Source organism: Molossus molossus, unplaced genomic scaffold (assembly GCF_014108415.1).
Source record: "Molossus molossus isolate mMolMol1 unplaced genomic scaffold, mMolMol1.p scaffold_m16_p_6, whole genome shotgun sequence".
Lineage (NCBI taxonomy): Eukaryota > Metazoa > Chordata > Mammalia > Chiroptera > Molossidae > Molossus > Molossus molossus.
The window spans coordinates 73,552,951-73,569,690 of NW_023425399.1; the positions used below are offsets into that span (position 1 = coordinate 73,552,951).

A 16,740-nucleotide genomic window follows, 5' to 3' on the forward strand; every position below is an offset into this window, starting at 1 on the left:
GTTGTTGTACAGTTGGCTGGTACTCCAAGTACAGAACACATATTGGCTCTTGATAACTGACCTCAGGGTTTTGGGAGGAGGGAGGAGTATGTTGAGAAAATGGCCAAAGTGATCTCAAGGTCACAACATATTTTTGTTAAATTAAATGTATTCATAATGAAGTCAAATAAGTGACATTTAGGGGTATGGTGTTTCCTAAGATATACTATGCCAAATTAGTTTCTGCATGCCATTAGTTGGTATTCTGAAAATCCCAGAATAAGACTTTCTGAAACCATATGACTGCTCTAGTCTCATTCATGCTTTAAAGCAGAGGATCAGCCAAAAATGGTCCATTTACCACCTGGTTTTATAAGTGAAATTTATCAGCATATAGCCATGCTGATATTTTAGGTATTGTCTATGGATTCTTTCCTGCTACAATGGCAAAGTTTAGTAGTTGCAAAAAAAGATGTTGCGGCCTGCAAAGCTTAAAATATGTACGTAATATCTGGCCCACTACAGAAAATACTTGCCGACCCCCAACTTTAAAAGAAATGGGGTGATGTCTAAAACCTAGTTCTTTTAGCCTTACAAAAATTATTTAACCTCTCAAGTCGCTATAATAAGGATGCATATCTCAGGGATTGCTGTGAAGTTCAAATGAGATGTATGTGAAAGCACTAGATAGTAACAGTTGGAGACAGAATCATCTACTTTTCCTGTTCCCATATAAGCATTAACCTTTAGGGGTCTAAGATTAGGTTAACATTGTTTTGAATCCTGAATAACTACTACTAAATGTATATTACACTAAAACACTCTTGCTTGGACTTAACTTCACTAGTAGCTAGTCCAGCAGTATACAGTTCAGCTCTAATATCAAAAGGGCCTCAGTGCTAGTGGCACAGCATATAAGGCATGCTCAAGAGTCGAGACATTTTCTTGCCTACTCTCAAAGACCTTATATGCAGGGCTGAATTCTAAAATAACCTTATTGGTTTAAAACAACACTGGTATAAGTCCTATTTATTATGCTTAAAATATCTTTGGAATAATGCTTTTTTTGGATCAAATAAAATCAATTTTTTAAAAAATGATGACAAAGAATTATAATTATAAAATTCTAATTCCATACAAGGCTTATATACTTTGTTCTAAACCTACCTCACCTGATCTCTAGAGGCTACAGCATCCTGCAAATCAGAAAAACTAAATTTTAATTGCTAAATTACATCCTCAAAATTGTTCAGGTCAAGTAAGACAGTGAATAAAAAAACTGCAAAGTTACAAGCATCATACCAATATATATAAAAGAAACCACAATTCTTATGGTCTCAGTTTTCCCATTCTGTTCTGCATCCTCCCCCAAAGCAAAGGGAGTAATGATTGCCAATAATTAAAGTAATTAAAGATTAACTGAAGAAGCTATTTACAAATAAGTTTCCCTGAAATACTTGTTTTATATCCCCTAGTGTTCTTAGATTATATCACATTGTTCGAACTCAAGAATGGCCATTATTCTCTGGGAATCTACTAATTATCAGTGCTGGGTTCTGCAGAGCATTAAAACAAGCATAAGCAAAGATGAGATTTCACAATAATCCCCAAAACTCAATTATAAATACCCAACTCAAAATCAGAGACAAATTAGATAATATTCTATCCTTTCTCTAACAATCAAGGCTCCTAAAACAAAGATAAGGAACTAATTAGAATTTATTAAGCCCACCATATTGAAATACCTCATATTCTTGGTATTTCTACCACCATTTTATATTAAACTGAAGTAGACATTAAGATTTTGGTTACTGATAGGAGTGTAAAAACTGAGCTGAACAGATCTGGCTGATAACATCACTGCATTCTGCATCCAAAGAATTCCATTGCTCTTACAACCCTGTATTTTTTTTTAAACAATATAATGCTAGCAAGAAAAGAAGGTAACATTTTTAAATGGATGCTTAACAGCAGAGTAAAACTAACCATCAGGATTAACTTCGGCCAACTCAACAGACAACAGACTTGAGGTCAAAAATTGTTAATCCCTCTTTTTTTTTTTTATTAAATATCCCCATTTTCTAAAAATAAGCAACCAGAGCCTGCCAACATCTTTTTAAGGTTGATTACTACAAAACCATTGCAAAGTTAAATGTACAAACCATAGTACATCAGAGACACAGTAATAAATGTATAATCAAATGTACTATTGATCACAATTTATTTTAAAGTCATGAAAAGCCAGCAACAATTAGGCTGGACAAATACTTGATTGTATCCATGTTTCCATGGAATATGGACAGCAGCACTGAGCACATGAGAGCAACACTTACTTCCTTTCCATCTTCCTGGCAAAATTTGTTAGATAAGGCAAAGGACGGACAGCTACTAAATTGCCTGTGGTTTGAACCATGCAAGAACAACAAATAACAGGTAATAGGTGTGCAATAAACATTTCATTGCTGAATCTTGAGCTGAGACGGGCAGGGAAAATTATCACATAAGATAATGGCTGAAAGGCATTTCAACTCAGAATTTTAAAAAATTAATGCAAGAAATAAGCTTTTTAAAAATGTCTTCCTGCCACCTTTATACAGGGCAGCACAGTCCAAAGGCAATTTTCTCTTCCTTGTAATTTTTTAGATTGATAGAGTGGTTTGCTTCTGCCCTTTGTTCCATATAAGGGGAAACAAAACCTCTTACATATCTTCCTCTCAAACTCTGAATTATAGAAATAATCAACAAATAACATTTATTTCACACCTAAGCATAAATAGCTAGAATGAAGATTACTGTTCACTTTCCTCTTCCATTATTTCAACTCTGCGAGGCCCATAGAGTAAAACATAAGCTATATGCCAGTCTCCACCACCAGAAAGCCGCAAGATATCTTCTGGGGTCACAATGCTGACCTTATCATCATCAAACTTAATCCATTCATCTACAGACAAGAGAAGAAAATGAAATTAAAATCACATGATTTTTTTCAGAGTTCCATCTCAAAAAAGCTACCATATCAACAGTTCTCAAAGCATGATCCAGGGACTACTCAAGTCAAATCCATTTCAAGAGTTCCATTAAGGTTTCAACTACTCTCATAATATTACTAAAGCATTTACTAAAACATTATTAAAGGACTACTAAAGCATTTCCCCCTCATTCTCTCAAGTGTGCTTTGGAATTTTCTAGAGGTTATACAATGTGTGATAAAGCAACAGACAGAAATGCAGAAATAATTAGGAGAATCCAGCTGTCTCCTATTAAGCCAGACATAAAGACTAAAAAAAATATAAATTAATACCATTTCTTGCTAATTTTTTGTTTTGGAAAACATTGTTATTTTTATTTTTAAAATGTTATTTATGTAATGGGTTTATTACAATGGGCTTATTGTCAGTTTTGAATAAGTTAATTTACTTCTCAGTTTTAATTTCTATTACAGTATATAAGAAATATAATCTTCATAAACAAAAGCTCTTTGGAAAAGTCTTCAATAATTAAGAATGTAAAGAGGTTCTGAGACCAAAAAGTTTGAGAACCACTGTATAGTATGTAACAACTGGGGGAAAATAAAAAAGGAATCTTTACCTTGTTTCCTTTTCACCCATGATACATAATGACCTGAAGAACTAGACCTTCCCTGATGTGTTAACACTGCTTGTAAATCATAGTATCCACAATTATTGGAGCCAATATCTAAAGAAAGATATAAATCCAGTAGTATTAGACAAAGAAACAAACATGTGCTTTCTAAAACCAAGTAACAAGCAAGAACAATGTTTTGAAGTTTAGCCTAGAGAAGCATTCCTCTGTTATTAGAATCCAGTAAGATACTACTATCCAATCAAAGTTAAGGCTTCATGAAAAATGTTTTAAGAAGTATGGTATTTTCCAGCTAGTGTGGCTTGGTGGTTGAGTGTCGACCCATGCACCAAGAGGTCGCCGGTTCAATTCCCGGTCAGGACACATGCCCAGGTTATGGGCCTGATCCCCAGTGGGGGGCATGCAGGAAGCAGCCAGTCGATGTTCTCTCTCATCAATGTTTCTATCTCTCTCTCCCTTCGTCTCTCTCTAAAATCAATAAAGGAAAAAAAAGTATGGTATCATTCATAAAAGTATATGCTAAAAAGTGACTTTTACTATATTGAGATAAAGTATACTTCAAGAAACTTGACTTTTTTTTTAAAGCATATCTTTAAAAAAACAGATATATGGCAAGACAGCAATTTTACCTACACACACACACACACACACACACACACACACACACAACACAGACACCCTCAACTGAAATGAAAATTTCACTTACCATCAGCAAAAGAAAAGGGTTCATACTTAATGTCCTTCTGGGGACTACTCTTTTTGTCACTCTGAAGGGAAAAAATGTTTAATTTTAAACTGTGATATCAGAAATCTAAGTAGCATTCCTATAAAAACTTTCATAAGCCAAACTGGAATAAATAAAGTGAAGAGTATCCTCTGCTTTCAAAAAGTTCACATTACACCACTTCACTTTTACAAAAAGCAAAAGATCTACATTCATATGGTAATGGCTTTTTCACAAAAGCAAAATGCTTCAGATTTCTTTCAGTTACCTAATATAGGTAGGCCTTTCATAAAAGCAAAGTGGTGTACGAGAATTTTTGGAAACCAGTGGATACCTGTATTCATTTCCACAAATACTTACTGTCTATAATGCAAAGAATTAAGGCAAAACAAAGACAAACTCTGGACTACCTTACAAATTATTAAAATGATAAAACTATAGTTAACATAAAATTGGAAACCCAAAGGTCCTACATTTTAACAGCATACAATTTTGTATGTATAATAACAGACCCTCTGATTATAGGATCAATGTTAAACCACTAAAGCTAGAGCATACCAGTGAATATAATACAGATAAACAGTGTTCTAGGGTAGGATAACCCAATTCTATATTTTTTTTTACCAAAATACTATCAAACCACATAAATGAAAAAAAGAAAAAGAGCTGCCTCAAAAAAATAAGTTAAATTACTACAAATAATATTAAATCTATTAAGCCATGGGCACCTGCCACTTCGGCCAAAATAAACTGAAATATTTAATTCAGCAAACATTTACCTGTATTAAAAGCAGCATGACTTACTACTTTAGACAAGGATCTTTAGTGGGAACTCCTGCATCAACTCATTTTCATGTGCAACACAAAAAATTTAAACAACTTATCTAGGTATATGGGCACAAAGTTCTTGAAAACTATAATGGTAATCAAGATAATACAAGCAGTTTATAGCTAGAGAAACAAGAAGTCAAACTAATAATACAATAAGGTTTATCATTCCTTTTTATATACAACTGACCCTTGAACAACATGGGTTTGGATAAGAAAGGTCCTTTTATATGCGTTTTTGTTTTCAACTGACCCGCAAAGTTTAAACCCACATTGTTCAGTGTCAACTGGTGGTTGGGAATCTCTATATGCAGAGAACCAACTTAAGTTACACATGCATTTTTTACTATCTGGGTGGTGGACACCGCTAACCTCCACATTGTTCAAGAGTCAACTACATATAATACCTACAGCAACCACAGAAAAAGCTATACAGAGAAATATATTGAAATATACTATACATAAATCAATTTAGAAGTCTAAAAAAATGTTTAAGCCCTGGCCAGGGTGGCACAGTTGGCTGAGCATCGCTCCATGCACGGAAAGGTTACCGGCTCGATTCCTTGTCAGGGCACGTGCCCAGATTGGGGCTCGACCCCTGGTCAGGGGCGTGCGGGAGGCAGCCAACTGATGTTTTGCTCTCACATGGATGTTTCTCTTTCTCTCCCTCTCCCTTTCTCTCTAAAAATAAATTTAAAAATCTTTTTAAAAAGAAAAAGGATAAAAACCTATAAGAAGGCAAAAACAAGAAACAAATTCAGAATATAAAATATATTTAAACACTAACATATCAATTACATTTAATGTAAATGGCCTAAATTCACCAATAAAAAGAAGCTACAGAGTGGATTAAAAGCATGATCCAACTACATTCTATCTATAAGAAACTCTCTTCAGCTCTAGCTGGTTTTGCTCAGCAGTTAGAGCATCAACCCACAAAACGGGGGATCAAGGGTTCGATTCCCAGTCAAGGCCATGTACCTGGGTTGCAGGTTCAATCCTCAGCCCTGGTCTGAAATGTGCACCAATCAATGTGTCTCTTTCACAATGATGTTTCTTTCTCTCTCTCTCTCTCTCTCTCTCTCTCTCCTTCCCTTCCTTCCACTCTATCTAAAAATCAATGGGAAAATATCCTCAGGTGAGGAAAAAAGAAACTCTCTCCAAATATAAAAGTATGGGGAAATTTTAAATCAAAGAATAGAAAGAGGTATGTCATGCAAACATTAACAAAAAGAAAGCAGCAGCAGTGGCAATATTAATCAGATAAAGTAGACCTCAAAACAAAGAAAACTACCAGGGACAGAGAGGAATATTGCCTAACAAAAGATTCACTCTACCAAGAAGACAAAGCAATCCTAAATGTGTATGCTATAGAACATATAAATGTATATACTATAAAAAAAATAACAGAGCTATAAAACATGCAAAGCAAAAGTTGATAGAACTGAATGGGGAAATATACAAATCCACAATTTTAGTTGAAGACTTCATCACTGCTCTCTCAACAACTGATAGAACTAGACAGAAAAACAGCAAAGTTATAGAAAAAAGTAACAGCATTAACCAACTGGGTCTAATCATTTTCTACAGAACACTCAACAACAGAATACACACTCTTTTTAAGTGTCCATGGAATATATTTATATAACAAGATGGATCACATCCTGAAGCATCTAATGCAAACCTCAACAAACTTAAAAATTTCAATAACAAGCTTTCTCTCACTACAATGAAATCAAAGTAGAATCAATAACAGAAGGATAAGAGAATATTTTCCTAACACCTGGAAACTAAACAAAATTCTTCTAAATAATTCAAGATCAAAGAGAAGACTCAAGGGAAATACATGAAACAAATACAGGAAACAGAATGAAAATGAAAGTACAATAAAATGAAATGTGTACAACACAGTGAAAGTACTGCTGAGAGAGAAATTTACACTCCTAAATGTGTATGTTCGAAAATAGTGAAAAGTCTGAAATTAAAACTAAGCTCCCCTACTTTAAGAACCTAGAATAAGAGCAAAATAAACTCAAACAGAAAAAGAAATGAGCTGAAACTCATTAAATTAGACACAGAAAAAAATAATAGAGAAAAACAATGAAACAAAGAGCCAGTTCTCTGAAAGATCAATAAAACTGACAATCCTCTAGCAAGACTGACACAGGAAATTTAAAAAGACACAGATTACCAAATCAGGAATGAAACAGGGGACAGATATCACTATATACCATGAAGACACCAAAATAATAATAAAATTAATCCCACATATAAAATTGATAAGCTAGATAATTTAGATCAAGTCCATAAAAACACAAACTATAAAAAGAGATTACTTGAATAGCCCCTAACTATAAAGAAAATTTAATCTGTAATTCCTGAAAAAGAAATCTCCAGGCCCACATTGTTTCACCACAGTTCTACCAAACATTTGAAGAAAATTAACAATTTTACACAATCTCTTTCAAAAAAGGAAAAGGAAAAAAGAAAAGCTAAAATAGCAAAATAGAAAATATAAGATCAACAATGAATAACCCAAAAATGAAATTAAGAAAGCAGTGCCATCTACAAAAACATCAAAAAGAATAAGATACTTAGGAATAAATCTAACCAAAGACTTCTACAGTAAAAACTATAAAACAGCCCTGACTGGTTTGGCTCAGCAGTTAAGAGTGTGAGCCTGTGGTCCAGAGAGACCCAGGTTCGGTTCCCATTAAGGGCATGTACTTCGGTTGCAGTTTGTCCCCAGCCCTGGTTGGGTCATGTGGGTGGCAGCCACTCGATGTGTCCCTTTCACATCGATGTTTCTCTCTCTCTTCCTCTCTCTCCTTCCCACTCTATCTGAACAAAAAAATGGAGAAATGCCCTTGGGTGAGGATAAAAACAAACAAACAAACAAACAAAAAACTATAAAACACTGTTGAAAAAATTAAAGAAGACCTCAATATATACCATGGATTGCAAGACAATTTACTACTAAAATGGCACGACTCCCCAAACTGATCTACAGATTTAATGCAATCCCTATTAAAATTCCAATTGCTTTTTTAAAGAAATGGACAAGCGGATCATAAAATAAATATAGAACTACAAGGGCCTCAGAAGTGACAAACAATCTTGAACAAAGTCGGAATGCTCATACTTTGCTACAGTCCTTACTACAAATAAAATCTACATTAACCAAGACTGTGGTACTAGCAAAAGGACAGATGTACAGACCAATTCAATAAAACTAAGAATCTGGCCCTGGCTGGTTTGGCTCAGCGGTTGGAGCGTTGGCCTGCAGTCCAGAGAGACACAGGTTCGATTCCTACTAAGGGCACATACCTCAGTTGCGACTTGTCCCCGGCTCAGTTGGGTCTTGTGGGAGGAAGCCACTTGATGTGCCCCTTTCATGTCGATGTTTCTCTCTCTCTACCTCTCTCCTTCCTACTCTGTCTGAACAAAAAATGGAAAAATGTTCTCGGGTGAGGACAAAAAAATAAAACTAAGAATCCAGAAATATACATCTATGATCAACTGACTCTACAAGAGTGCCAAGCCCATTCAATGGGCAAAGTTTTTGAAAACAATCTTCTCAACAAATGGTGCTGGGACAACTGGATATTCACATGTAACAGAATGAATCTGGACCTGTATGTACTTTATCCCATATACAAAAAATTAACCCAGAATGGATCAAAGAACTTAATGGAAGAACTAAAACTATATAAATCTTAGAAGAAACACAGGCATTCTTCTTCATGGCTTTTGACTAGACAATGGTTTCTTAGATATGACACCAAGAGCAAGAAAAGGCAAAGAAGAAGAAAAAATAGACTGAATTATATCAAAATTAAAAACTTTCCCTCTGCAAAATACACTGTTAGGAGGATGAAAAAACAAAGCTACAGGCTGGGAGAAAATATCTGGCAACCACATATCCAACAAAGGACTAGTATCTAAAATATAAAGTACTCTCAAAATTCAAGAGTAAAAAAACAGCACAATTAGAAAATGGGTAGAAGACATGAAGAGATATTTCACCAAAGAGTATATACAGATGGCAGATAAACATATGAAGACATGTTTCACATCATTAGTCATTAGAGAAATGCAAATTAAAACCACAATGAGATATCACTACAAACTGATTCAAGTGGCTAAAATAAAAAAGTGATCCCGCCCTGGCCAGTTTGGCTCAGCGGTTAGAGCGTCCACCTGCGGTCTGGAGAGACCCAGGTTCGGTTCCCGCTAAGGGCATGTACCTCGGTTGCAGTTTGTCCCCGGCCCTGGTTGGTCGTGCGGGTGGCAGCCGCTCGATGTGTCCCTTTCACATCGATGTTTCCCTCTCTCTCTTCCTCTCTCTCCCTCCCACTCTGTCTGTGCAAGAAATGGAAAAATGTCCTCGGATGAAGATTAAAAAAAAAAAAAAGTGATCCCACCAAATTCTGGCAAGAATGCAGAAAAAGGGGATTAGTCATATACTGCTGATGAAAACCTAAAATGGTACAGCCATTATGGAAAACATCTAACAGTTTCTTTAAAAACTAAATACACAACGATCATGCAATCTAGCAATTACATTCCTGGGCATTTATTCCAGTTACATAAAAATTTATCTTTACAGTAAAACTGGAATTATCAATGTTATAGCAAATGTATTCTTAATAGGGTAAATGATTAAGCAAACTGTGGTATATCCGCACGGAGTATTATTCAGTAACAAAAAAGGAGGGAATACTGCTATATAAAATCAACCTGGATTAATCTCCAGAGAATTATGCTGAATGAGAAAAGTTAACCCAAAGGTTACATAATGTATGATTCCATTTATGTAACTTTCTTGAAATGACAAAATTATAGAAATGAAGAACGGGTTAGTGATTGCTAGGAATTAAGGAGAGGGCAGGGGCAAAAAGAAAGTGGGTTTGGCTACAAAGGGGCAGCATGAGGGATCTTTGTGGTGATAGAAATGGACGTAACTAGACTGCTTCAATGTTAGTATCTTGGTTCTGATACTGTATTATAGTTTTGCAAAAATGTTATCACTAGGGGAAACTGGATAAAAGGTAATTATGAAGCTCTCTGTGTTATCTCTTATAACTGCATGTGATACTATAATTATCTCAAATTAAATTTTAAAATATTGCTTTATACACACATACACAAATGGTAATCTGCAGGAGAACTTAAATTTTAATATATTAAAATATCACATTGAAAACTTTTGTTACCAGGAAGTATCTTTTTCATTTTGAAAAAATAAATCCAACATATAATAATTCAGCTGTACTTCATATGTATACTGAAAAATACTAGGCAAGATTTTATGTGAAGTGCTTTGAGGAGATAAATAGAAAAGGAATATAACAGATAATAGAAGAAAAGAAGGTATTAAGCTTATTCTACTATAAAGGACCCTTACCATAACTAGAGTTCTTTTTATTATGCTAAAATACACCTAAAACTGTAAAAGCCTGTACCAATATATGTGGTATCTGCATATGTGTTAAATAAAATACAGGTTCACCCACTTTTACAATAAATTAACAATACAAAGTAATAGTTGAAGTTTGAAGATTAAAATATTGAGATTAATAAGAACCTACTGTCTTTGTCTGTTGATTCACTTTTTTATCTTCTAGATCCTTGAATTTTGACCGAAAAGAGATCATTTTCTCTTGAAGTTCTGGTGTACATAGTTCGTACACATCCAACATAAGAGGAAATTTAACATCCTATATACAAAAAGAAAAAAATGTATTGACATACCAAAGCAGTTATTTAAAATATCTATTACATTTTTAATGTAGTGTTTTTGTAATTCAAATGCAGATGAGAATAAAATCTGTAAAAATTGCTTGGAAATCTATGCAGTTGAAAACATCCTAGTGCTTATTTTCATTCTGGTCCTAACTTCAAGGTAAGAAAATTTTTTAACTTTTTTTTCATTAAACATTTTAACCCATGAAACTGATGACCGAGGAGTTACCAAAATTTATATGACAAAGAAGCATTTTAGAAATATTAGACCAATTGCTGTGGAAATAATGGAAACCTAAAACCAGCAGTGGAGTCAATTTACAAATGGGATCACTTTTGACTGTAATTTGAAATACAATTTCACATAGAAACAATAGTGATATAATTCAATAACTAATATTAACATATGAAGTTAACATTGGGTAGATACTCCAACTATAGTTAACCTTCCAATATAACATAAAGTATATCTGAAAATGTATTATGAATTTCAGGTCAACAGGCTAGAATTATATATAACTTTCCCAAAGATCAGGGACTGGATATATAGCTGAGCTACAGTTCAGATTACAATTTAAGTACTCTTTGGGCACCAATAATTTAATACTCCTTTCACCTGAAAGAAAGGAACCGCTTAGAACAGATTGTAGCATGTTCTAATGCACCCTAAGCCTAATCCCATCCCTAAACCTAAAAAGGATCAGTACCTCTGGACTTGAGAATCTGATCTAGTGTGGTGTTTCTGGGGAATGGGGGTATCCATTAGAATTACTTAGGAATCTTTTTTAAAATATACTACCTCAGGCCCCACCTAATCAGAACCTAGGGGGTAGGAAGAAGCTAGGTGTGTATATGATTTCAAATAAAAAGGACATGAGATAATTCCAATACACATCTTGGTTAAGAACCACTTGTCTAATGTTAATAACTTCCCTATATATACCATTTCAAAAAAAATTTAACTATCCCTAAAGAAATAAAAGAACCTACTGTAAGTCAGGGATTTCCTTTTCAAAGAATAATTTATTATATTGAAAGTTCATTTCTAACCTTAAGAACTTTAGCATTCACAGATTCCTTCTCTTTATAAAAAAATCGAACCATCTGAATAGTCAAGTAAGCAGGTAGCCGGCTGATCTTGGACTGAGAAGAAAAAATAAGAAGAAATCATATTACATGAAAATATCATACAAGATTTTAATTCCTTGGTTCGGTAAAAACAATGACTGGGCAATAATTAACTGGAAAACTTAAAAAAACATAAATTTCAAAAGGAACGCACAACTTACAGATTTTATGTACAAAGCATTTCTTTGCAATGTTGGAGACTGTTTGGTGATTTCTTCCTGAAGTCGCTACAAAAGAACATAATAGAAGATCAAATATTAGTTTAAAAGAAATTTTTATCCACATTATAGTATCACATCTTTAATTCTTTAAGAATTAGCACTTAGACTATGGATTTATACCACTGAGAAATAATCTGAATGAAGACAATGTGAAAAGATTTTTATTTTTAAATATGGTTCAGTTCTTAAAAGGCATCAGAAGGCATCAAAAAATGTATACTGTTGTGAATTCATTGGAATATAAAACTGTATACTGGTGTGAAACAAAGTTGGTTTTTTTTGTTGTTTTTTTTATCCTCACCAGAGGACATTTTTTCATTTTTTGTTTAGGTAGAGTGGGAGGGAGAGAGTGGAACAGAGAGAGAGAGAAACATCAACATGAAAGGGACACATGTAGTGGCTGCCACCCACACGACCAACCAGGGCCGGGGACAAACTGCAACCGAGGCATGTGCCCTTAGCGGGAACCGAACCCGGGTCTCTCGGGACCACAGGTCGACGCTCTAACCGCTGAGCCAAACTGGCCAGGGCCAAAACAAATAATGTTTAAAGTTTCTAAATTATGATTCAAATGTTACTCAGATTCTGAGTCTATACTGCATTTTATATAACATAATAAAGCCTTTTAAGGCATTCCTCTACTTATAATTAGAATATTCATATTAGAGAAAAATTAAAGAGAATGTGAAAATCCTTGTTCTTTAGAACCAATCATTATTAAATTTGAGAAAAATCATAAAGAAACCCTCTGTTAATCTAACCAATGTGAGAAAGCCTTTGCCATTTTTTTTTTAGGTTAATCCTCACCCAAGGATATTTTCCATTGATTGTTTTAGATTGAGTGGAAGGGAGGGAGAAACATCGATGTGAGAGACATACTGATCAGTTGCCTCCGTCACAACCCCAACCAGGGCTGGGGATCGAACCTGCAATCCAGGTACATGTTCTTGACTGGAAACTGACCCTGTGACCCTTCAGTCTGCAGGCTGATGTTCTAACCGCTGAGCCAAACTGGTCAGGGCCATTATACATATCTTAATAATCATATCTGCCTTTCTACTCCTTAGAGCCTATATGACATGGGGTAGTTATCCCCTCTGGGCATTATCTGTAAATGGTAATAATAGTACCTATGTTACAGTGCAGTTAGAATTACATAAATTAGTACACGTGGAAAACTATTTAGCATATATTCTATGTTCTATAAACATTAGCTACTATTTGTAATATCAAAAAATCAGCACTAAAAGGGGAAATAAATGGTGATGGAAGGAAACTTGACTTGGGGTGATGTAGACAGAATGTGATACACAGATGATGTGTTACAGAACTGTACATCTAAAACCTATATAATTTTATTAACCAATGTCACCAAAATAAATTCAAAATAACATAAAAGCAAAAAAAATTAACACTACCAATGTGTTCTGCTTTGAGAATATAAACAGATGAAATCAGAGTTAAAGCAATTTACTGTTAATGTTTACTCTAAGCATATTACACTTGTTTAAATAAATTTTTTAAGTTTGATTTTTTAAAATTACTAATCACAATGAAAAGGAATCACTGTAACTTTTTAACATTTAATCAAGTTTATTCAGCAGCAAAGAGATACAGAAATGTGAAGCCCAATTACTCAAGAATAACAAATTATTAAAATAATCTAATAGATTAAATAATCTAATAATCAGAACAAATGATCTAAAAATTACCGAGATGATAAATACAAAAATCTCATGCATACATATTTTTCAAGAAAGTATCTGTTGCTATGTTATTCATCAGGTAATAAGCTATACCTATTAAAACCAATCCACTATCATCTAGAAGTTCCAAGTATATTTAGTTTTCCTGGAATTTTATAAAATTTTGAAGAAAATACCACCTTGGAGATTCCTTGCCAAACATTCCATTCCACACACTCCAATTATCACTTATACTTCAGGTTTTGAAGCCCTAAAAGTTGCACATTGTAAGTTGTTATAGAACTTTTAATGGTTAGCTATTACTTATAATGCTTTTTATTTTTTTACTTTATATATTTACATATTTTTTTGTTAATCCTCACCTGAGGACATGTCCATTGATTTTTAGAGAGAGTAGAAGGCAGGGAGGGAGGAAGAGACAGAGAGAAACATCAATGTGAGAGAGATACATTGATTGGTTGCCTCTCGCATGTGCCCTGACCAGGCCAGGGATTGAACCTACAACCCAGCTACATGGCCCTTGACCAGGAATTGAACTTGAGACCCTTCAGTGCATGGGCTGGTGCTCTAACCACTGAGATCACCAGTCAGGGCTGTAATGCTTTTATTTAAAAAAAAAAATTTTTTTTAAATCCCCACCCAAGGATACTCTTACATTTACCTTCAGATAGAGTGGGAGAGAAACAGAGAGACAGAAAGAGAAACATCGATGTGAGAGAGACACATCAACTGCACGACCCCGACCATGGCTAGGGACCAAATAGCAACCGAGGTGCATGCCTTTGACCAGAATCAAACCCAAGACTCTGGTCCGTGGGCTGACATTCTAACCACTCACTGAGCCAAACTGAACAGGGTCAGAGCTGTAATGCTTTTAAAATGAGCTTCTCTCAACTCTTCCTCTCAGTATCACAGAACAGAGAATATCACTATTTATCTATCTGCTTCTTAGGTCTAAATTTACCAACCCTTCCCATAACCCATTTTACCCTAAACTACAGATGACAACAAATTATCTTGTTTATAACATAATCCCTGCCCCCATTCACCACCTATCCTTCAAAAAGATGTGCATAATCCCCAAATCATAACAAATTAAGAAGTTGGCAGGCAAACCATTATATTTTATCAAACTGCTAACTATAGTGCATTCTTTTGTATGGCACTGGGCAGAGTACTAACTGAATAATGAGAGAAGAAAGTTCTAGATCTGGCTCTGCCACAAACCAAATGAAATCACTTAAATTCTGGGACCTCAACTGCAGTACTAGTGCAATGGCAGAATGACTATACAGCCTGATCTTCACAGTACAATCCTGGTTTGTATCTCATAATTATAAATATACCCCCGTTAATATAGCCTCAGAGCCCTCCTAGAAGCCTCTGGTCACACTTTTGTCAACCAATCAGTACACCATCTTGTTTTTTATTTTTTAATTCTCACCTGAGAATATTTTTTCCAATGATTTTAGAGAGTGGAAGGAAGGTAGGAAAAGAGGGGGGGAGAAAGAGGGCGGGAGGGAGAGAGAAACACTGATGTGAGAGGGAGACAGACTGGTTGCCTCCTCCCACGTGCCCTAACCAGGGCTGGGGTTGAACCTGCAACCCAGGTACATGCCCTTGACTAAGAATCAAACCCATAACCCTTTGGTGTACAGGCCAACACTCTAATCACTGAGTCACATGGCTAGGGTCACAACCTTGTTTTATGTGTTTCTGTATAATGACACCTTACTTAACACACACTATTGATCATTAACATGGAACTCACATGCAACTACACTAAAACGCATCCTTATATGAAACTTCTTAAGAAACTGAATTTTCTTCTTATGGTATGTCACAGCCCTCTAACACTTAAAACATTAGACAGCACTTTAGGACTGTGCCTGAGGGCCATTTTAAATAGCAAAATCATCAACAAGCACAAAAACACAAAAAATGCAGCACTAGAAAATGACCGCAGCCCTGGCTGGTTTGGCTCAGCGAATAGAGCGTCGGCCTGCGTACCAGAGCATCCTGGGTTCAGTTCCCGCTAAGGGCATGTACCTTGGTTGCAGTTTGTCGCCGGCCCCATAGGTCATGTGGGTGGCAGCCAATAGATGTGTCTCTCACACATGGATGTTTCTCTCTCTCTTCCTCCCTCTCTCCTTCCCGCTCTATCTGAAAATAAATGCAAAAATGTCCTCAGGTGAGGATAAAAAAAAATGACTGCAAAAAGGATACTTGTTTATAGTAGGAGAGCTGAAACAAGAAATCAGAGCATTATCTTTCTGGACCTTAGGTGGTACTGTGTGTGTCAGGTGACTCAAATTTTGCCACACTAAGGATATCTTCAAATGACCATGAAAACACCACAAGTATTGATATTGGGTTACAAATAAATTTTTACAAGTAGGTGCATTCGCAAATATGAAATCCACAAATAATGAAGATCAACTCTAATTATCTTACCAATTTAAGTCCTGTAAAAAGATACTTGACTTCTTGATTGATAAAACAGCTAAGTTGAAGCTGATTTTCCTTTCCTTTAGTGACTTCTTCTTCTTCAGATTCTGTACATTTCATGCTTTGCAAAATAAGTTAAGGAATATGCTAATGGGCATTCAATTTATTACATTATCTTGAATTAGCTATCCTAATGCTACTAAAATTAATAGTATCATTCATTAATATTTAAAACATTTTGGTATCCCAACAGAGATTTATTTCAACATATTTTAAAATGCTCATTTGCTTACCAATACTGTGAATGAATGTATGATAAGGATAAATATTAAACAAATATGTTGCATTTATATAGTCT

At 34.9% G+C, this 16,740-nt stretch overlaps 1 protein-coding gene across 2 annotated transcripts in view; it reads right to left on the reverse strand.

The window, feature by feature from the left end:
* Positions 1-2,030: 2,030 nt before the first annotated feature.
* The window catches only part of USP14 (ubiquitin specific peptidase 14), a 56,764-nt gene continuing 42,054 nt past the window's right edge, over positions 2,031-16,740 (reverse strand). For both annotated transcript variants that reach the window (XM_036244049.1, XM_036244050.1), the window contains exons 10-16: positions 16,389-16,503; positions 12,169-12,234; positions 11,930-12,022; positions 10,726-10,854; positions 4,289-4,349; positions 3,568-3,675; positions 2,031-2,920 (exon numbers count right to left, since the gene is read on the reverse strand). In XM_036244049.1, coding sequence (XP_036099942.1) covers positions 2,769-2,920; positions 3,568-3,675; positions 4,289-4,349; positions 10,726-10,854; positions 11,930-12,022; positions 12,169-12,234; positions 16,389-16,503 — 724 coding nt within the window. In that variant the 3' untranslated portion in view covers positions 2,031-2,768. The remainder of the gene's footprint in view (positions 2,921-3,567; positions 3,676-4,288; positions 4,350-10,725; positions 10,855-11,929; positions 12,023-12,168; positions 12,235-16,388; positions 16,504-16,740) is intronic.